Raw genomic sequence first — 22,952 nt, 5'->3', positions numbered from 1 at the left:
GAATCTTCCAGTTCTGCAATATAAAAAACAACTTTTACTTGGTTTTAGGATCGTCTTTTAATTGCCTGTTCTGCTTTGTTGTGGATTACTGGGTGAAATATGTCATTCAATCACTGGAATTTATATTTTTAAAAATGGCATGTATATGTGTTATTTATTTATTAGTGATGTGAGTATATATTTTTATGCATGTCTGTTTGCCTGGGTGTAATGCTTTTATGTCTATAGATTTTACTTCAGCTAAAAGTCAAGCATGGTGTGATTTTCATCTACAGGGTTATGTTCATTATATTCACATTTGTCCTTAAATATGCCAAATGACAAATTTAAAAAATATATTAAAAAAAAACTATGTTTCTATCAAAATCATGTTTAGGAAATAGCTACTGAGTACCTACAGTGACCTATTTATTTATTTTAATGTTGGGGGCTATGTTTTCACCCGTAACATTGGAACCACAGAAGGAAAGAGAGAGAGAGAGTTACATGTTGAAGATACTGAATAAAGCAAAGAAGAGAAACTGGGACAGAAAATAGATTGATTTGAAAATGAAGTGTGAAAAAGGGGGGAACAAGCTCATTTTCTGAATTTTTTAAAGGTTTCTGAGATCCAATGCCTTATATTTCAGACTTTTAAAAATGTCTGCCTATTTAATAGATAGCAAAGTTGTGTCAACTGATAAATGCCTGGGCTGCAAGAGTAAAAACCTGAGGGGCCTATTTTACCTTTCATTGTCTCTCCCCTTCTGTGATTGGCTGTGATTGGATCCTTTGCATCAGAGCTGGTTTCAGTTATTCATTGGAAAGCTCAGAAATCTGATTCCATGACATCACCCATGAAATGGCAATCACTTACAACTAGTATTATAGTATGAAACACATACCATTAGGCACTTTGCTAAGTAGAAAAAGAATATCAGCCCAAATATTCTAACATTTCTAAAAGAACCATTTAAATCTGCATTTCTCTGCTCCCAATATATTTGCTACTTGTTAAGGAGAGTAAAATGTTGCAGAGTACTAAATTCTTGTTAATACTGAATAAAAGTTACCAAATAATTCTTACATCTACAGCATATTTTTACAGTTAATAGTTTATTCTAACTCTACTGGTCCGTTATAAAGAATATAAAGCAGAAACACTTCCCTGAGATTTTGGTGAGTACTTGGAAAATTTTCAGAACAATTAAAACTTGGTGAGCATCTGATGTGATGTTGCAAACACTTGTTTCTTATTTTTCTGAGCATTTCACATGGTACCTACTATTGTGTTGGATTTATAGTAAATTAGTGACATTTGATTCAGTTTGCTGAGAGATCTGGGAATCTGTCAAGTATGGCATCTTTTGTTTGAGCATGTGGACTGTTTGAACTTCATTTTTCTTAATTTCTCAGAGTCTGATGTAGCGCCAGACAACAGAGTCAATAAATATTTGTTGATTGATGTATGAGTGAATTATTAAATCAAAGTAGTTGTAAGCCATGGTAGTAGTTTTAAAAAGGGAATTGTCTGAGAGATTAATATTTTGGAAAATTTACCTTTGCAATAGTGGAGGGGAAGAATTGAAGGTCCTCAAGACCTGTATTTTCTCATTAGTGAGAATAGTTTGTATTTTATATTAATACCTTTTATAAAACATTCATGTCCCCCTTTTGCTTTACCAAGGCTCTGTTCTATTAGCTGGTTAAATAGAAAGCCTTTTTCTCCACACGTTCTTTTCTCTCGATCTCTCTCTTTCGTTCTTTTTTCCTTTTCAGAACATTTAAAATTTACATTTTCTTAACTTTGTATTGATCTTTGATGAACTATTACATACATACATAGCCCCACCATTTGTCCTTTCCTCAGTTCCCCATCATCTTGTCCCACGGTAAATTCCTCAGGAGGGACACTGTGAGTATAGCATTTCCCAAATCCTTGCATATTTAAAACTATCTTTTCTAAATGAACCCAGATGAACTGAATAACTTCCCAGGAAAATGCAGTTTATACTAACTGACCCCATTATTGATCAAAAAGCCAAGCTAATTATTATGCAATAAATAAGAAAAGTTACTGAATAACTATCACATAAAAGAATAGCAAGCATTGATGGGTTTCACGGGACAATTTTGAACTTTCAAAGATCAAATAATTTCAGTGTTACTTATTTTTTTCCCTCACAGAATGGAAAACAGATCAATCACATTTTGGATTCTTCAAGAAGCAGATAAAAAATTTTTTTATTCATTTATTTGAGAGAGAGAGAAAAAAAAAACGAGCAGGGGGGAGGAGCAAAGGGAGAGGGAGAAGCAGACTCCCCGCTGAGAAGGGAGCCTTGATCCCAGGACCCCAGGATCATGACCTGAGCCAAAGGCAGATGTTTAAGCAACAAAACCACCCAGATCCCCCAAGAGGAGGATAAAATGAGTTGATTACAAAAGATTTATTGGAAAATAACATTTTGAAAGTAAAAGGTAAGGAAGCAGGATTGAGAAAAGGAAGCCATTAGACCATGATGCGGAACTGACAAAAAAAACCTACCATTGTAAAGGGGAACTCACCAGAGGTGTCCCATCCTGGGTGGAAATAGGCCCTTGTCTAGCCTACTTATTCTGTCATTGTCTTGGGCTCCAAAATTGAGGAAGAACCTAAAGAGGTGGACAGCTGGAGGCTATTCATTCTTATAGGTAGGCAGTAAGTCCTCGAAAAAAGATCTGAGGGGCACCTGGATGGCTCAGTGGGTTAAGTGTCTGCCTTTGGCTCGGGTTATGATCTCAGGGTCCTGGGATCAAGCCCCATGACAGGCTCCCTGCTCAGCGGGTAGTCTGCTTCTCCATCTCCCCCTGCTTGTGCTCTCTCTGTCTCTCTCCCTCTCAAATGAATAAATAAAATCTTAGAAAAAGAAGAAGAAGAAGAAGAAAGATCTGAGGGGCTCATCTCCCTGTATTCCAAAGGAAGAGAGAATCCATATGCTTTTCATGAAGGAAGCACAGTATTCATACCAAAATTTGATGAAAACAACATAGTAAAGATTAGAAATCAATCTCACTTACGAACATTCGTACAAAAAATATAAATAAAAATATTAGTCATACTAAAAATATTACACATTTGACCAAATGGAATTTATTTCAGGAAAGCCAGAATGTTTCAATATTAAGAAATCCATTAGTCTAACTTGCCACGTTTTTAGGAGTAAGGGGAACAATTATATAATTATCTCCATAGAAATGGAAAAGGTCTTAGGCTAATTCAACACCCTTGATAATAAATAATAAATAAAAAATTCAAAATGATTTCTTGACATAATGAATGGCGTAAACAAATAGGTAGATAATTGGCAATACCAAGTATAATGTGCGATAGTCTTGAAAATTGATATAACTACTTAAGGAACTATTTGACCCAGAAATTGCATTCTTAGATATGTATTAGCAGACACAGACAAAAATGTGCATAGGAGCAATATAAGAGGTGACTCTAAGATAGCCACAAATAGGAAACTGGAAATCACACAAATGATATCAACAAGAGAATTTTTTTTTTAAGATTTTATTTATTTATTTGACAGAGACACAGTGAGAGAGGGAACACAAGCAGGCGAACAGGAGAGGGAGAAGCAGGCTTCCCGCGGAGCAGGGAGCCCGACATGGGACTCGATCCCAGTACCCTAGGATCACGACCTGAGCCAAAGGCAAACGCTTAACGACTGAGCCACCCAGGCGCCCCTCAACAAGAGAATATTAAATAAATTGCGTTATATTCATAAATCAAGATATCATACAGAATGGAAATTACAAAAAAGATTGCTTCTAACAATATTAATGTATTTCAAAGAGCTAATGTTGCCCAAAGAAAGCTAGACGTAAAAAGTACATACTTTATGATTCATGTATATAAAGTGAACAAGTGTGTGTGAAAGTGATCTCTGGGGATAGCGTTTAGGTTTGTGATTACAAAATGTAACAACCAGGAGGTGACAAGAGGAAGGTTCCTGAGGTGCAGGCCCTCTTCTGGATTATTATCTGTGTTGTGTCACACAGGTGCATACACATTTTAAAAATATATGAAGCTTCGGGGCGCCTGGGTGGCTCAGTTAATTCCGTGACTGCTTTCGGCTCAGGTCATGATCCTTGGAGTCCTGGGATCGAGTCCAGCATTGGGCTCCCTGCTTGGTGGAGAGTCTGCTTCTCTCTCTGACCCACCCCCGTCTCGTACTCTCTCTCTCTCTCATTCTCTCTCTCTCTCTCAAATAAATAAAATCTTTAAAATATATATATATACATATATATAAAGCTTCACATTAACAGTTGTGCATTTTAATGAAGGTATGTTATACCTCAATAAGTTCAAAGTGAATAATTCTTGCAATTAATCACTATATATTGAATAAAATAAAGGAAGAATCTATGGGTCCATAGGAATACTCAGTAATAAAAAGGAGAAGAGGGCATAGATTTACATATAGAGGAATACAAGCTAGTAAATGTAGAATTGATGATAGAGTAAGATAACCTCCAATTTTCAAACACCATGTAATCATTGCTGCAGGCATATAATTAGTACTCAGTAACAAGCAATTTTTTTAAAGTGTTTTTGTTTTATTGCTATTTTTCTTAATGGAGTGGGAGAAACCCCAGAGCCTGCCTCTAGGACATGCCTAAACACTGACGTGTGCCTGCCTGGCTGGCTGGTCAGAGGCCCCACAGACTCCTGCGTGAAGGACCCCTAAGGCCAAACGGTCCCCAGTGTCTAGTGGTCCCTGACCAGCTGGGCATCAAACAATTAATGGTAGAGACAACATATGATATATTGTTGATTTAGAACACATTTTAGAGTAAGAGGTAACTCTAAGGTAATTAAAATTACATAATTTAAAAAATAGTTATTTATTGGCCAATAAATTATTATTATATTGGTGGTCTTATAAAACAGTTTCATTCAAGGGCGCCTGGGTGGCTCAGTCGGTTAAGCGTCTGCCTTCTGCTCAGGTCATGATCCCAGGGTCCTGGGATTGAATCCCGCATCGGGCTCCCTGCTCTGTGGAGAACCTGCTTCTCCCTCTCCCTCTGCTTGACGCTCCCCCTTTGTGCTCTCTCTCTTTCTGTCAAATAAATAAATAAAATCTTTAAAAAAAAGTTTCATTCAAAAGTTATTTTCTAAATTAAATTCCTTATAAAAGATACGATTAGAGATGTCCATATATTTAAAAAATTAAAAATTCACAATGATTTATTGGATATTAAGACTCATAAACAGAATATTTATTCTTGGTATATGCTCACCTATTTTATCAGTTATTTTGCCATATCTCTCTCTAATACTATGACACTGGCATTCTTCTGAAATATGAATGCTTTTTAATATGACCATATTATAATTATTTTTTCATAAAATTTTGCTGAAGTATTCTTCAAAGTTGCATTTTATGGTTAATAAATTTAAAATTATTGATAGCTTTTAAAAACCATCTAGAAATCTAGATGAAATTCTATTGAATCCAAAAAGCCCCTTCAAATTGCATCTATCACTTAAATATACATTTAATATAGGAACTTATTTACTTACACTGTTTTTGTTTTTCCTCATGTCTGCCATAGAAAAAACTTGAAGTATAGTTACTTAAAGATTACGTGTTTAGTTTTAATTAATGACATTTTTCTCTTTGTAATAAATGACTAATTAAATTTTTAATTAATGTAATATTTAAAATGAAAGCCATTTACTTAAAAGTAATGAAGTATGTGTTGACCCTGCTTGAACATACAGTGCTATCTCAACAGTGTTGTTCCTAATTTTATAATTAGTAGGTACTATCTTTATCAACTGATTGCATATATTTCAAATAACCTTTAAATAGATAACTACATCTCGTTATTCTTTATAGAGTGTTTCTTATAAAATAAATAGATATTCTAAATGGCCAAATAAATTAAAAGCACACAGGCTTAATTATTCTCATATAAAGATTATACCTCTACTTAAAAGTAGTGTAATTAAAGTTTCATATGAGTTTTGTTTTTCTCCACATAGTTGTTTTGCTTTTGATCCTTTTATGGTTTCCTTTATAGTTTACAGTATATTTTATGCGGTACATGGTCATCATTTTTTCTGCCATGCTTTTTTAACTCACCTTATACAGCATTTATTTTAATAGATGCCTCTTTGTGCCAGCAGGAAGAACCCTTAAACCAAAAATTGTAAAGCAGTGTGGTGTGGTGGAATACACACAGCCTTGGGTATCAGGTGGACCTGGGTGCAAAAAGTAGGTCTTGCACTTATGCACTGAAGGATCCCATCTGTAAGATGTGAATAATAGTGAGGGTTAATGTCCCTAACAAATGTTGACTAAATAGTGCCTATTATAGTATTTTCATCATTACCATTCCTAGAGTAAAACCCAAAGGAAATGGTGCATAAACACATGGTGACCTGATTCATTGATAACCATTTGTTTATTTCTGATAAAACGGTGATGGAGCACTTGTGGTCATGTGGAAAATATACTATAAAGTGATAGATGAAAGCAGAAAGCATGAGGCCAGCCTTCTTATGTTCTGCCACCTTTAATCATTGACTTGGTTTTAGGAATGCAGAAGATAAAACAACAAACAAACAAACAAAAACAATTGAAGAACTAAAAGACATATTGCAGAGGAAAAGCTTGGGTTTAAAACAAATCATTAACTATTATTCAGTGTATTTCTTGATTATTTAAGGAGTCCACACCTCCCGGAAAGAAAAGCAAAGATTGAGAGCCAGAAAATAAACTGGGAGCAACAAAGTCTTTTATCAAGGAAAGACTTCCCATAGCCACTTATTTGAAGATTTCATAAAATGTCAAAAGTCAGATTAAACAAACATAATAAGAATAACGTGTCATCATATTGGAAAGGTTTTTTTTTCACTAATTTTCTTTTGTCTTTTGGCAGAAGAAAATAAAGCCATCTTTCTCCTGCAAAAAAGCCTGGCAAAAGATTTATGAACTTTGTTCAGCGTAGCTATAGCATACTGTTTGAAATTCACAGTCTTGAACAAATGAATAAATATTCATCACCTCTGCTTTCTTCTTTTTTCTAGGTGCCTCCCATACTCCTTGATAAGCAGTTCTCTGAATTCACTCCAGACATTACACCAATCATTTTGGCAGCCCATACAAATAATTATGAGATAATCAAGCTTCTAGTTCAGAAAGGAGTCTCCGTGCCCAGACCCCACGAGGTACGCTGCAATTGCGTGGAATGCGTCTCCAGCTCGGATGTGGATAGCCTCCGCCACTCACGCTCCAGACTCAACATCTACAAGGCCTTGGCCAGCCCCTCTCTAATCGCACTGTCAAGTGAAGACCCTTTTCTCACAGCCTTTCAGCTAAGTTGGGAGCTTCAGGAGCTGAGTAAAGTGGAAAACGAATTCAAGTCGGAGTATGAGGAGCTGTCCCGACAGTGCAAACAGTTTGCTAAGGACCTACTGGATCAGACAAGGAGTTCCAGAGAACTGGAAATCATTCTTAATTACAGAGATGACAGTAGTCTCATAGAAGAACAAAGTGGAAATGATCTCGCGAGACTCAAATTGGCCATAAAGTACCGTCAAAAAGAGGTGAGTGTTGCCAGACCTTTTTATCAAAATGTCGTAGGATTTATTCACAGTGATGCCAACTGGTACTCTAAAATTACGTTTGGACTTTAGAGGCTTTTCTGCTTACCTGTAAATGGATGATGTTTATTCTTTGCCAGATTAATAATTTCGAAACACATTGAAGAATGGCAAGAAATGGCATAATAACTGGTGATGGCATTTGGCGAATGTGGTAAAATGTACACATTTACTGTGGTATAATGGAAAAACGGATGAATTTTAGAATCTCCACACTGAAAGTTCTGGTTCTGCCATTTATAACTCTTGTTCCTTTAGAGGGCCTTGTTACTTTTCATATCTCTTTGAGATTTAGTTTCCTCATCTGCTTAATGGATTTAATATTCGTAATATTTTGTTATATATATTTATTTATATATATAAAATACATTCTTCAAAGATTTATAGGAAGTATAAAATGTGTGTGGATGGGTGTGAAGGCTCTTAGTAAATTATAACTCCTTATGTTAATAAAATACATTATTAGAAGTTATTAATAAAGGGAAAGCCCTTAGTCCAACAGCAGATGAAAGTACTAAAACCTCTCATGTCTGACTTAGTCTCTTGATTGGTCAGGAATAAGAAATTTAAGAAGTTAGTTGCAGAAGAGTTATAAATTTCTCATGAAATTTCCATGGATTTGAATATTAAGTAAAGAAAACTCAGATCTGTCATACTCATCACCTAGCGTAATTGTTTTTGTTTCCATTTCTGAGTTAAGTGAGTTCTCAAAAATCTGTTTACTTCCATCTTCAGAAAATATTGGCTCTGTGTTCACTCTTGAATTATAGTAATTATCTATTCTAGAAAGTCAGTTGGAGAAAACTATATAATGTAAGATGAAAAAGAAAAAAAGACTTCTGAATAAAAAGTGTATTCAATTTTTTTTTTTTTTTTTTTTTTTTTTTTGCGGTCAGCCGTGATTATTCCACATCAGTCTTGGCTGCTTTTTCTACTGCTACTTACTAAATATTTAAGGTTCAAAATACCTGAATTTACTTCCTCGAGTTTTTCCTGTAGTTCTTTGGCCAGTTGTCATGGGATCCTGAAACTAGTTGAAATGATCTTTTCCCCTAACAATGAAGGAAATAGCTTCTTTTGTGTGCATTGCCTCTGATTCCAAAATGACACACGCCAGTTTGAGCCATGTCAACAGTATCAACTCATTTTTTTTTTTTTAACGTTCTTGTGTTTAGGGCTCTTGAACCTGATATTTTAACAGAACTAGAATAATTTTAATATACAACTATATGAAATTGATGAAAAACTTCACTTGATTAGGGGTTTTTATATACTAAATATGACACTTAAAAGTAATAGCATGTATTAGAACTGATAAAATGAGGGGCACCTGGCTGGCTTAATCCATAGAGCATGTGACTCTTGACCTCAGGTTGTGAGTTCAAGCCCCATGTTGGGTATAGAGATTACTTAAAAATAAAAAATCTAAAAAAAAAAAAAGAACTGATAAAATGAGGTAAGATATTGATGTGGCCTCAGAATTTGAGCTAGTTCTTCTCAAGTATCTATTATTAACCCAGTATTATGCTTCTCTTTCTTTAGTTTTCTGTGGGGAGAGGGATTTAAGGGATTGACACTGTAATTACAAAGGTCTTCTCCTATGATATATCTGTTCAGGGTTGATGCTATCCCGTGGATTGTGAGTGAGATGAAATTCCCAGGATGTGAAATCCACAAAATGAAACAAAGAACATAGTAGCAGCAACTGGCTGTGCTCACCTGTTGCATTTTTGTTCGCTCTGCAGTTAGCGAAACAACCTAGCTCTATTTTATGCCTACCCTGATTTTGATCCTGATATCATAACTGATTTAACTTTGTCTTTGGCCACAATGACTTTTGTGAAAGCACTGGAACAAAATGCTCATTGAGTTTTTTACCATCCTCTCTGAATGGAATACTACAGAAACATTTAATCAAATGAAGCTGCCATATTCTTGTCAAAAGGTTGTCCAAGACAAAATATTTTAGTATGAATTTCTTACATATTAACATAGGAGTATATTTTTACTCACAAATCATTTTTATACAATTCTATTCATTCATTCATTTCCTCATTCATCAACTCTTTGAACATATATTTTACCAAACCCATGCCAGGCAATGCTCAGGGCACTTAGGACTCCATGGTGGTGTGGCTCTGTCTTAGAGCTTATCGTCTATTACAGGGAGACAATAAAAGGTTAAATCTATATTGTTCTCAGTTTTGTTTCTGAACAACTAAAAATTTTCATTCCTACTAAACATTTTTTTCTTTGCTTAGGTTCTTTTGTATATTCCAGGAATATACGAAGCATGCTTAACTTCAAAGCCTATTCAACAAAAAGCCACAAATTGAGTCCTTAGATGTGTCAGAGGCAAAGCTATAGAAAGTGTTTGATCATTTCTAAGACTTCTTTCAAGATGCTTGTACTTTTTGTGCATAGGAAGTTGTGGAATTGGAGGCTGATCATCCTTAATGATACAACAGGATGAAGGGTGGCTAAAAACACATAACATGTAATAAGAAAAAAAGAATTAGTAATATCTTTTAAAAGATACATTTTTAAAAAGACACTGCATTTGCATTTTCTCTTTTCATCTTTCAAAATGATAATGGAGAAAAAAATTAAAACAAAATTCCTACAGAGTTGTTCTAGGGTATCTCTCATTCGGTATTAAAGAGTACATTTCCCTTGGGTTGAACAGTTTTTCCAAAGCAAGGTAAGACTGGATGACTAATAGCATTATTAAATCAAGAATAAGGTTTTACTTTCCTATAAATTCTTTGAAATCATAGGTCATGTTTTATGAAACATATTCCTAAATTATTTAGAAATTATTGACTTCAGAATACCTGATGTAAGATTTTCTAGTAAGATCATGTGTCTTAAATGAAATTCTGCGCTGGCATAAATGTCTTGCCTTGTGTCTTTTTACCACAGGTTTTCCCAGTTTTAGTTTAAAAATGTTTGTGGTTTGTCTTTGGTCCATCTCTTATGTTTTTGGAATGCCTTCTTACTAATCTTCACATGGCTAAGTCCCACTCACCCTTTCAAATTCATCTCAGGTCTCCCCTCCAACAGGGAGATTCTACGAAGCAATCTGCCTCCATACAGTCTCTGGGATAAATGCCCTCCTTCCACACATTCTATTTTGCATTGTATTGTTACGTTTTGCTCTTCTCCTCCGGGTATGAGTGTCAGGAACATATCCGTCATATTTACCAGTCATACTTCAATACTGAAAGAGAGAAGGCGTTCAATATGAATGCACCTGAAGTTGCAGACTCTCTTAATTCTGGAAGGTTCCCTGCATGTTTCTTTGTCTGATTAAATTGCAGTGTTTAGGTTGATTACCTACTAACAGCTTTTTATGAATTCAAATATTAAAAGAATTCATGTTGCAGGGACTTGATTACAGACTTATTCTGGTACTTCTGTAATATCATTCAGAAAGAAAGGCCTGCATTAATTGAATATCATGGATATTTTTATAGGCATAGACAGAAGGACTTTATTTCTATTAATACTTAACTACAAAACCTGCTGCGACCACCACTGCCTCTGCCAAATGTCATCCTGGTGAACATGCGGTAAATCTGATCTAACCAGAACCCCTAGCCTAGTTCAGCTGAGCACGTGAGATTATTTCATGACTCGGCTTTATCATTAAGTCAAGCATGTCAACATTAAGGTGTTTTTGTTTTTTTTCTAATTTTTGCATTGTGATAAAACACTTGCCTTCTTCAAAGAAGCAGAGTCTCTTTTTCCTTTCTTTCTTAACCCCCTTTTATTTTTTTTCTTCAAAGAGTAATCTCTTTAGTCTCACTCTGAAAAGAGAGCAGGGAAAGTCCCCTTCACCAGGGCTAGAAGCCAGCACCCCATTCCAGTGTTACTCATCAAAATGAAGAGTATCAAAGGAAACTGGGAAAAAACAAACAAACAAACAAACAAAAACAGAACCAAGCACCCACCCCCTTGGAACTGAGTCTCCTCTTGTGTATTAGATAAAGGTGAGGCATGACTGAAGACATATCTTCAGCAAGTAACTTGTTCCTTGGTTCCTGGTGTATTGTTGGCAGATATAGAGTTTATGGCCGTTAAAATCACTTCCATGCTGTCACTGTTCTTGACTAATATTTGTAAGATCAGTGCATGTATTTGGAGAGCTTGATGCGTTCCTTAAATATTTTCACAGTAAAGACCTTACCTAGTTTGTTACACATGGTTGCCCACATTGTGAAGTTACTAGTCCACGTTAAAGAAGACTAGATCTTGAATGATAATAGAAAGCAGTGAAATACATTATTTTGTGTGAAAGCATTACAATTCAATCTCTTTATAGCTCTTCAAATTAAGGTAAAAAAAAAACCCAACAGTCTCTACCTAGTCAACAGCGTATCTTCTTCAATTTAATTTTCCCTTTTGTGAAGCTATGTCAACAGCTTTGCAACATTAACTTTAAACTTTGGTACTAATCTGGGTTCTGTCTTATAAATTAATTAATGGAGTTGTTAAAGAGGCAGGAGAAAAATCAACATTTGAACAGACCACTATTCATACCCTTCTTATCCTTTGTTTATCTTCTCATGGAGCAATGAGAGAAATGTGAAGAGATTCCTGTCAATCAGATGCCATCCATAGCATCTGATTCCAAATAATGGACCTCAGTTGATTCCAAATATTCCAGAATCAAAGCTCTTCAAAGCTCTCAAGATTTATGGTTTTTGTTTCTTGATTTATTCAAAACCTCTTGATATGGAATCAAGAACCAAAAGAGGAGAATTATTAATTCTTTTAAAAGATATTTTAGAGGATACATAGGGGGGTATATTCGGGGACTGGGGAACCACAGAGGATGTAGCCCTAACGCAACCAGGGGATTCCCTAGGTGGGAGAGAAGGAGAAGTGAAGGTGAGGGCATCAAAAGAGTGTTGGGCAATGGGAGGAACAGTTAAATAATAAATGGAGCAGAAACAAAGGACATTTGTCTTCTTAAAACTGCCTAGGGCTAGACTTATCTCTATTTCATAAGTTTTGTTTTCTATAAACTCTTCATTGATAAGTTTATCATGACAAATTTTTTAATTCAAATTTCATTTGAAAAAAAGCAATAAATGACTGTTTAAATTTAAACTTGCTACTGTATGAATTTCATATTAAAAATGAATAAAACATACTACTCATGTTCTTTATCTACCTGAAATCTTCATGGGAAGCTCCTTCTAGAGGTCCGTAGTCAGGTGCTATTTTGTGCTTATGGTAGCAACTGAGGAAAAACAGCATTCTGTGTATGCATTTTTTATTTGGAAAATCACAGAGAAATGAATGACAATGTTGCTTCCCAGCTCTTGTATCAGAACCTTGGGATGGCCTTGGCAAACAATGGCTTTCTCCTCTTAGATCCAGTAGTAGATTTTGATGGTTGGTCTGCAGCCACACAAAGCTTTGCTTTTGCTACAAACTAGGCAGGGAAGCTGACCAACTATTATCATTTTATTATTATTATTATTATTGACCACTGGTTGTCTTTTAGTCTGTTGTTTTCCTCCTTTTTCACTCTTGTTCAAATCTAGGGTGTCTGAAATACACCTTTCATAATTTTCTTGTGCCTGGTAAATTCCACATCAAAGTGTGGATAATTTGGAGGGGAAAATATCTCATACTATAGAGACACTATCTCATGGACATCAAATAACTATTCTAGAAGAATGGCAAAGAGAGTACTTTTAGGGAGAAAAATAAATTTCTGCTGAAGAAACTTTGAGACTCATTTATTTAAGTAAAGCTGATAATGCCTTTGCCTTAGTTTGGTTTACTAATTTAACATGTACTTATTTATTTAAATTCAGTTCGATATTATTTACCACGTTCCTCTCTTTTTTCCTCTCTTCTCTGTTTTGAACTGTTTTGAAAACATTTATGTCCTTCAGATCTCTTTTTCTCAAATACCACTGTCTCTGGGAAGCCTTCCCTCAACCTATTCCCAAGTCAAAATTAATTGTTGCTTTCTCTTGTTATGGCAGCTTTATTGCACATGTTGACTTTGCTTTTTATTTCTTTTCACGGTTATTTCTCCAACGGAACTCCTTGCCTTTAGTCTTACTTCCTCCAGTCCAATGCCTACAGCACCACTAAAGGTTTTTTTGTTTCACATTTTGTTTTGTTTTTCAAGACAGTGCAAGTCCACAGCTTAGCATACCTCCTGGCATATTTACCCATGAAAGAGTAGCTAATTACTATTATTGTCACTGTTTTTGTTTATCCCCTCATAGACTCCCAATATGAAAAGACTGAACACATACAGGGAAATGTTATACACCATTCAAACAGGGTTTGCTTCATCACAAAACGTTTTAATATTTGTAGTGAATACTCATCTAAGCCTCCTGGGTCGCATTACACTTTTGAATATTAAAGATTAGTTTATCCTTCTTACAGTCCATTGGTATAGTCAGTACTGTAAGCCATTTATATTAAAACATACACTCTCCTCAAAAATGTTTACTGCATTAAGTGTTATCCGCAACCCTAAGGTTGTCCATATTCTAATGCTTCTGTGATAGGCTGTCAAAAGTAACTCATATTGTGTACTACCTACTTGATTTGAATTTGTTCTTCTGACTTGTATTTTTAAATATATTTTAGGCATCAATACCGCTCTCCTGCTATGCCTCAGAATCGGGACCTGATGTCTCAGCAGCTCTCATAACAAAACGTGAGGCATACAATAGGATTCGAATATACATGAGGCTATACTGAGTGATACAGATAATTATGAGATTTGTAAAAGCGATAAAAAGCAGCATTCCTCCAGCTTAGTTTTCTCTCCCACTCTTCTCCGGAGCATGCTCACTGACTGATTTCTGGGCCTCTGCCTCTCCGTCCTCCAGGCATGTGTGCACACCCCTGCTGTTGCTAGGCAAAGGCAACCTGGATCCCAGACTCCCTAATGCCTCAGCCCAGCCCCCCACTAGGGACCAAACATTCCCGGACCTGCTTCTGTGTCATGGATGAAGCAAATGCCTGTTCAGGACTTGTCAGCCTGGCTGACAGAATTCTGACAGGTCATTAGGCATTTAATTTAACACTAGGTTTTTAGAGCTTGGAATTCAAATCCCCATGAGTTTTTGTTTTTTGTTTTTTGGGGGTTTTTTGTTTGTTTATTTTTTTTTACAACTAATTAAATGACATGAAACCACTTTCTCCTGATTCATATCTGAACGTGATTGGGTTTTTTGCCACAATTAAATATGAAATTGTAAGTGTCCAAAATGTTGTATAAATTTATCCTTTGAAACTGTATTCTTTAGAAAGTGATCAATTAATATCTAACAAAACATAAAATAATCTTAACTTTAAATAAGATACAAAACATATTCGTTTATGTATTTTATACTGCTTTAAAAAAGTAGAAAAAGGAAAGGGTTAAGCAATTTATTTTCAGAGGTATACTCTTCTATTTACCTGAGAAAAATGCGTATACCCACAGGATTAGCAACAATTTCTGATGTAGCTTTCATTTGCCACAGATATAAACTAAAAACATTAAGTTAATGATAATATCCTTGAATAATCCACTGTGTGTTGAACACCCTCTCTCAGTCCTCAAATGAATTACTTTTCTGTATGAAACTGGCATTTCTGTCTCCGTGATGATTGACAAGCAAGGGTAGCAAGAAGATTACCTGTGTTCCATCATTCAGAAGCAGTCATTTAGTTTGTCAATGATGAAGAACGATTTATTTTGTTTCTTTGCACAAAATTCACATTTACATTTCAGAGTTATTTTTCCTGGATCGTTATTTAATGTCTCATATTTTTTCTGTCTCTGATCCCTAAGCAAAATTAAGAATTACCAATTTTTGAAATTACCCACTTAACAGTTTATTCCAATTCACATTGTTTCTTAAACAAATTACAAAAACCCAATAGATTGTCTTCTTGGAAATTTATGAAACAGAAACACTGTTTGCAAGAAATATTTGATGGTTTTAAGACATAAACTGCTCAAGATCCCTTTTAAATTATGCATCAGAGAGGAAACTTTTTAGCTTATCCTTCCCCTCATTTTCCTTTGACCGTATGAGGCATAGTCACAGTTTTTCTAAATAGAGGGTTTTTTTGTTTGACTTCTTGGAAACAAACATGCAGTAAAACTCTCTGGGATTTTTAATGCCTGTGCTATAATTTGGTGATTCGTGATTCTGAAGCTGTGTTAAGTATACAGATTGCTTCTACCTAATACCGAACTGGTAAGACAATCACGTAGGATTATGTTCTTGTGCTTTGTGTCTCATTCTGTTTCCTTTTTCCCTTCAGCTTTAGGAGCACATAGTGGCCGTGGCTTGCCCTAGGCAGCCACAGAAAAAACTGAGGTTTTTTTCCTCCGCGGTTTTCTATTAACTTCCTCTGGACTTGAGCTACCCAGTTGTCAGCTCTCTGCATGTTTGTAAAAAGACCTGCTTTTCCTTTGACCACTGCTTCATTTTTAAATGATAGACACTATTGTTTTTCTCCATGGCATTCTCCAAGCTCAGTGATTTTTGCCAGGCGGCTCTGGGACATGCTGCCCGGAAACTTTTGCCACATTCTCCTCTTTACCTGCTGGGGGTGAGGTGGGGGGAGGGGTAGCTGGAAATTTTGTTGGCATTGACCCGCAGGGAAGCTAGATGGAGGGAGTTAGGCGGCTCTGGACAAGAGATGCTCTTTCTCTCTCCAGGTATAATTATTTCCACAAATGTATCTTCTGTGCCAAAAACCGAGGGCAGCAAAATGAGATGACAGCAAACTCTAGGCCAAGTTTAGATTTCTTCTAGAACCTTCCTAGAACCTGGAATTTTACTCTTGCTTAGATAATAAAATAAAGTCCATGTGTGTGTATGCACTGACATTCTTAGCCATGCAGAAAATGCTGACTATGAACTAAAAATATCACTGTAGCCAGATCTCACTAACACTTTATATGCTGCCTCCTTTTATAAGGACACTCCTGATGTTTCCCTCATTTTTGTCCCTCCTTCCCTCCCTTTCTTCCTTCCTTATTTAGTCTCACTCACTCATTGAAGAAAGCCCTTACTATTTGCTACTCGCTGGTGATACCCAAATCAAAGACAAAAGTCTTGCCCTCAACTAACTACCAGATTATTAGGAACGGCAAACAAATGAACAGCTATCACCTGGTCACAGAAGCTATGGTGGAGCTGCCTTCTGGAAGGCCTGGAAAATGGTTCCTAGCTTTACCTAAACCTTCCTGGAGAAGAAAGTGCCTTAACTGAGCAGTGGAAAACTAGGAGTCATCCAAGCAAAGAGGTTAGGTAAAGGCATTCCAGGAAGAAACGTCATGTGCAAATCATGGAGGCAAAAAAAAGTGGCAGGAGCAAGGAAAGCGCCTTCATTGTCCTCTGTGCTCATTGCCACCCCACGGCCTCCCTCCAACCTTTCCCTCTGCCTGGTGTGTGTGGATGGCTTCTTTATCACATCTCAGCTCATATTATCACCTTCTCAGTGAAGACTTCCAGAACACCCAATCTAATTACTATCTTCTTCCCCCACCCTTAGGTGTTTCCTCTCATATCACCATGCTATTATCTTCTTGGCCCTTAACAATATCTGAAATCATTTTATTTATTTGTGTATTTAATTATTTTTTATCTGTCTCCCTTCCCTGTCTATGTAGTATCATCTTGTCTGACTTGATTATCACTGCTAAGTCTGGTGTAAGTCCAGAGTAAGTCCTCTGCTTGGAACAGAGGAGTGCTGAGTAAAGGATCACAAGTAGGGGATATGGCAGAAGTGGGCATAAGAGAAAAAAGACAAAGAATATGTCCCAAAGGAACACGGATTTTATAAAATCCTGTGTTATTTAATTGTGATTTAAATATTTAAATCAATATTATCTATGCTATTGTCTCAAACTCTTATTATCCAAAGATGAATTCATTGTCTTTCTCTTTAACCCTGGTCCTTCTTCTGTCATCTCTGTCAAGTAGGAGGCCCTCCCAGTTAGTCATGTTAGAAAAATTTTAGTCATCCTCGATTATTTTATATTCATCACCTCCAAAAGCCTGATGTAATAGATGAAAGACAGCTGCAAATTGAGGTGCCATCTAATTATCCTTCTCTCGAGTCAGAACCTGCCTTGGCTACCTGCCGGATCAATAGAATGCAACAGAAATGACTTTTTCTAACTCCCAAGCCTTAGTCGTCAGGCGCCTTGCAGCTTCCACCTAGGCTCCGTGGAAAACCTGAGATGCCATGTAAGAAGTCTGGCTGTCCTAAGGCCACCACACTGGACTGACAATGAGTAGTCCCTCTTGCTGATAGTCACAGGTGATTCGAGCTTTAACACCATTCACTCCAATGACAAGAGTTGTAAGGAAAGTCAACTTTGACCTTTGCCCCACACCCACACACCAGGCAGTCCTCTAGCTGAGTCCTACTGAGCAACTTCTATTGAAGCCATGTGGAACCAAAGAATCAACCACCTCAGCTCTGTCCAAATTCCTGGTCCACTGTTATGGACTGAATGTTTGTGTTCCCCCCAAAGAATTCCTGTATTGAAACCAAACCTCAGTGTGACGGTATCAGGAGGTGGGGACTTTGGCAGGAAATTAAGCATGAGGGTGGATCCTTCAGGAATGGGGCTAGTTCGCCCTTATAAAAGAGGATGGAGAAGCTCCCTAGTCCTCTTTCCACCACGTGAGAACACAGCAAGAAGACAAGGTCTCACCAGACACTGAATCTGGTTTCTTAGGCTTCCCAACCTTGAGAACTATGAGAAAGAAATGTTTCTTATTGAAGCTACCCAGTCTGTAGTCCTTTGTTATAAAAGTCTGAACCGACCAAGACATCCACAAAGCTGTGAAATATCATAAATTGTTGTTTTAAGCTGCTAAGTTTTGGAGCATAGATAGTTGGGGCTCTTGTTAATCACCAAAGCCTGCCAATCTTTTTGCCAATTACACTCCCCCCATATTTCCCAAATCATTACCCTCCCTTGCAGCCTTACTCTTACTGCTGCTCTGTTTCAGGGAGTCTTAGGCTAGTGTGTTTCACTTAGTTTCCTTGCATCCATGGCTCCAATCTCGTTTCATCCAAGTTCATATAACATTCCAGAATACTTAATATGTAAACATTCCCCACATTAAAATCCTTCTGTTAAAATATAATAGTGCTCCCTGCTGAAGTTTTGGGCTCCACCCTTCTCCTATAGCCGAGCCCTGCAGGCTTCTGCCATGTGAAGGCTTGGGGTGGAAAGAAGAAGAACCTGAAGCCTGCCCAGGAAGAGTTTGTCAAGCTAGCTCTAGCCAACAGCCTCACCTGCACCAAGGAAAGTACACCTCACGTGGCAGACCGGGGCTGCAGCCAGCAAGTCTGTCTTCATCTCTAACCATGACTACTAAAGGGAAGTGTTCCAAGGCTGCCCCCTCAACACTCCAGGCCCCACCCTGTCCTATATTCTTTCTTGAAGAGAGGACCTCACGTGGTGCTCCAGGCTTTCCCATCACTTTTGCCTCCCACATGACGCTGGTGTGTGGTGTTGTCTATATATGCTAACTCCATCGCTCCTTCCAGCTCACTGCCAATAAACAACTATTTAAGGGGAAAAAATATATATATAATAAATATTGCTATGTTATTTTTATTGTGACAAAATATACATAATATACCATTTACCAACTTAATTATTCTTAAGTATAGAATTCAGTGGCATTAAGTACATTCATGTTGTTGTGCAACCATGACCACCATCCATCTCCAGAACTTTGTCATCTTCCCAAACTGAAACTCTGTCCCCATTAAACACTAACTCCACATTCCTCCCTGCCCCAGGCCCTGGCAACCACTGTTCTACTTTCTGTCTCTATGAGTTTGACTGGTTTAGGTCCCTTATACCAGTGGAGTTATACAATGTCTGTCCTTCTGTGTCAGCCTTATTTTACTTAGTATAATGTTTTCAAGGTTCACCCATGTTTTAACATGTGTCAGAATTCCCTTCCTTTTTAAGAATGAATAATATTCCACTGTGTGTATATGCCACATTTTGTTTATCCACTTGTTGATGGACTTGGGTTGTTTCTATCTGTTGGCTCTTGTGAATAATGCTGCTGTATTATATTATTTTAAAACCCTGACCTGATTCCCTCTCCCCTACTTTATAGATCCTCTAAAATAAAACCCAAGCTCCTTAACAAGATACATCATATATGGACCCCAACCTCCTACTTAACCTCACCTCTCATCCCTTCCTGACTTCTGTTTTATGCTCAGCAATTCCACATTGCTAGGATTTTATCTCCTATGCTATACTCTGTGAATGTTACCTCTGTAAGTTTTCTTATTATTTGATCACCTTGAAATATAACCATTACCTCTGGCTAGATACTACTCACTCTTTAGGATCTTAAGACTCAGGGTTCAGAAAGCCCTCCCCTCTCTCCCATTTCCTCTCTCAGGTTGGGTTTTCACCCCCTCTTCTATGTCTGGAGCATGTACATTTACCACACGATATTATAATTAATCATTTACATGTCTCTCCTCTTTCCAAGACTCTGAGCTCCTTGAAGCCAAGTACTGTGATTTTTCTTTTGCTCTATTCAGCATCTATGATGGCCCTGGCACATGGGATGAGCTCAGCAAATGTTTATTGAACTAATACTATTTTTCTCTAGTCTAACAGTCCCTTTTTATAATATCTTCTTGGTAGTCCTTGGAAAAGATTTTATGCCACAGAATAACTTGATCATTGGTGAGGAGGAAGTAACAAAGCTTTGTGTATGATTTTTGCTGACTGGCCCTTGTGTTTATGGCATTTGATAAATGCCATAGGGAAGGACAAGAGAAATAGTAAATACCTCCTTTGAAGGGAAAGAAGATACTATTAAATAATCTTTAGGTAAACATGCAAAAAAGAATTATTTTGTACGACTTTGCTTTTTTTTTCTGTCTTTCTCAAAGATTTTATTAAAGGTCTTTACAGATTAAAATCCAGTCTCCAGATCCAGTTGCCGACTTTGCTTTTAATTATTTGAACTAAATAATTATTTAACATAAAATAAAGTCCTTTCAAAAATATTGATTAATTTCCATCTCTATCCCATATACAGTTTGACTCGTATCTGTTCAAACAAATGGCTATATATATTATTTACATAGCATTGATCCTGTGATTACAGCTTAGGTGCCAGGAAGCTGCAATGGCTATTAAAATATAACTGAGATATTGTTGTATCGAACCATTTTATTTTCTGTCCTTTCTATGTACTTTCTTGTCTTTTTCCATTCCAGTTTTACTTCTATTTTATCGTTCTTCATGGGCTAATGGTTGCTGACACAACTCTGGCTCAGGCTTTGGTTCTACAGGCAAAGATTTGAGTTTTGCAGCTTTTTCTGTTAAGAAAAAATAATCAGTATCCCAGGACTTACGAACAGCATTGGCCTTTGTGATAAGTCCAGTAATCTAGCTTCTATGTGGTGACTGTGGCATTGAATGTCTTAGAATCTTGGGAAACCATTTTGAAAAGGGCAATGAGTGAATATGCAAGAAAATCTGTTATCCTAGAATATTGGAGAATGAAGAGATCTAAAAGTAATGCAAATCATGTTCCAAATAGTTGAATTTTAAGGGACAACACTTTTTGCTTACAATGTATGAAAAATCATTGGCTGAAAATCTAACATGTTATATATTACCTCCTTTTTAAACAAAATACACAGAACATAATTAATCTTTTCTTTATAATTCAGAGCTTTAGAATGAACCTTGGTTATTATACTCTGTGGGCTAGTTGTAAATTTAGGATTTTTTTAAACACCGATATTAATAGCTCTTTCTTTCGGCCCATATGAAATTGCAGAAGAAATCTATCCTTTTCATAGTTTTGAAGTCTTTCTCCTCATTCTTAGACTTTCAATTATCAGCTCTTGTTAGTGTCAATGCAGCTGACCTTTTATATTTATCTATTTTATTCAATTTTGGATTAATCAATTCAGGTAAAAGTGTGGGAAAATAAAGGCAAAATTATCTGAGAGAAGGCCTGAGAACTCCTTTATAATTATAGGGCAAAAGATATAATGCCTGAATACTGTGACATTTACCAATTACTGTGAGGCCTTTTTTTACTTTCTTGAGTTTCAGATGGCTCAAGGTTGTCTAACAAATTACTTGTATTTGAAATGAATTTGTGTGTGTGTGTGTGTGTGTGTGTGTGTGTGTACAAATAGGTAAGATACCATGTTATGGAAATGTTTAGGCCTTTTTGAAAATTAAAGTACAATTAAATAATGTGGAGCAATTTCTATAGACATCAGAGGAAGTATTAACATTTTAATTAATTTAACCAAGCATTTAATATATTAGAAATTATCAACATGGGAACAAATGGGAGAAATGCTGCTAGCATTTAGAGAATGATTTAATTTTAAGAAAAATACAGCAAGGTTTTTTTAAACTAATCATATTAAATAAACTTAATTACTTGCTCTAAACCAAATTACCTAGTTAAGCAGTGAAAGAACATTGATGATGCTTATTTTTGCTCTAATACTTCATGAAATGCTTCACCAAATTTTCATGCAAAATATGTTGAAATTGCAGGGGTTTGAACTGCTTTCACAATAGGCAAGAAGTGTTAAGAAGGTCTTCATAAGCAAACAAGTTTGAGGTACTTGGAGGGTAGCAGAGGGCTCAGTTATAGACGGAAATATTCAGCATTTAATATTCTTTGTGGTATTGACCGTTTCAGGCTTTCCTAAAGAATTTGAACATTTTTTTTCCTTCAAGAGGTGAGAAATTTTCAATCAGGGTAGTAATGATAATAAATACATAAAAATACTAACTCTGGTGGCATCAATAAGTTATTTTACTTATAACATGTTACCATTACCATGTTATGAAGGTTCCACTTTTAGCATCTATAGAAGGTATGGGAGATCCAATCCATCTCCAGTTCCTATTACTTTAATATTATTTGGGAGGTTATTTCAATAATGTCTACAGCAATCAGGTGGAATGTTTTTATGGGAAGATTTATGCCCCACCTCCCAAAATTTATATGTTGAAGCCCTAACTTCCTGTATCTAAAAAGAGGAAAAACCAGGTGAGACAGAGTGAGGAGGTAGCCATCTCTAAGCCAAGGACAATGGTCAGAGAAGAAAACACATCTGTCCACACCTTGATCTTGGACTTCTGGCCTCCAGAACTGTGAGAAAATAATTTTCTGTTTAAGCAACCCAGCCTGTGGTACTTTTTTTTTTTTTTAACGGCAGCACTAGCAAACTACTGTGAATGTATTCATTGTTATTCTATAAGTTCCAGAGCATATATGTATGT

At 36.4% G+C, this 22,952-nt stretch overlaps 1 protein-coding gene across 6 annotated transcripts in view; it reads left to right on the top strand.

The window, feature by feature from the left end:
- The window catches only part of TRPC4 (transient receptor potential cation channel subfamily C member 4), a 144,374-nt gene that overhangs the window by 31,461 nt on the left and 89,961 nt on the right, over positions 1-22,952 (top strand). For 5 of the 6 annotated variants that reach the window (XM_088022199.1, XM_088022198.1, XM_088022197.1 and 2 more), the window contains exon 2: positions 7,064-7,582. The exons of the other annotated variant lie outside the window; for it this stretch is intronic. In XM_088022199.1, the coding sequence (XP_087878325.1) occupies positions 7,064-7,582 (519 nt within the window). The remainder of the gene's footprint in view (positions 1-7,063; positions 7,583-22,952) is intronic. 6 annotated transcript variants of the gene reach the window in all.

Source organism: Eumetopias jubatus, unplaced genomic scaffold (assembly GCF_037043125.1).
Source record: "Eumetopias jubatus isolate StellerSeaLion01/CBP00866 unplaced genomic scaffold, mEumJub1_p1.0 scaffold_3, whole genome shotgun sequence".
Lineage (NCBI taxonomy): Eukaryota > Metazoa > Chordata > Mammalia > Carnivora > Otariidae > Eumetopias > Eumetopias jubatus.
The sequence above is the reverse complement of the archived record's forward strand: the minus strand, read 5'-3'. Positions and strand labels throughout refer to the sequence as shown.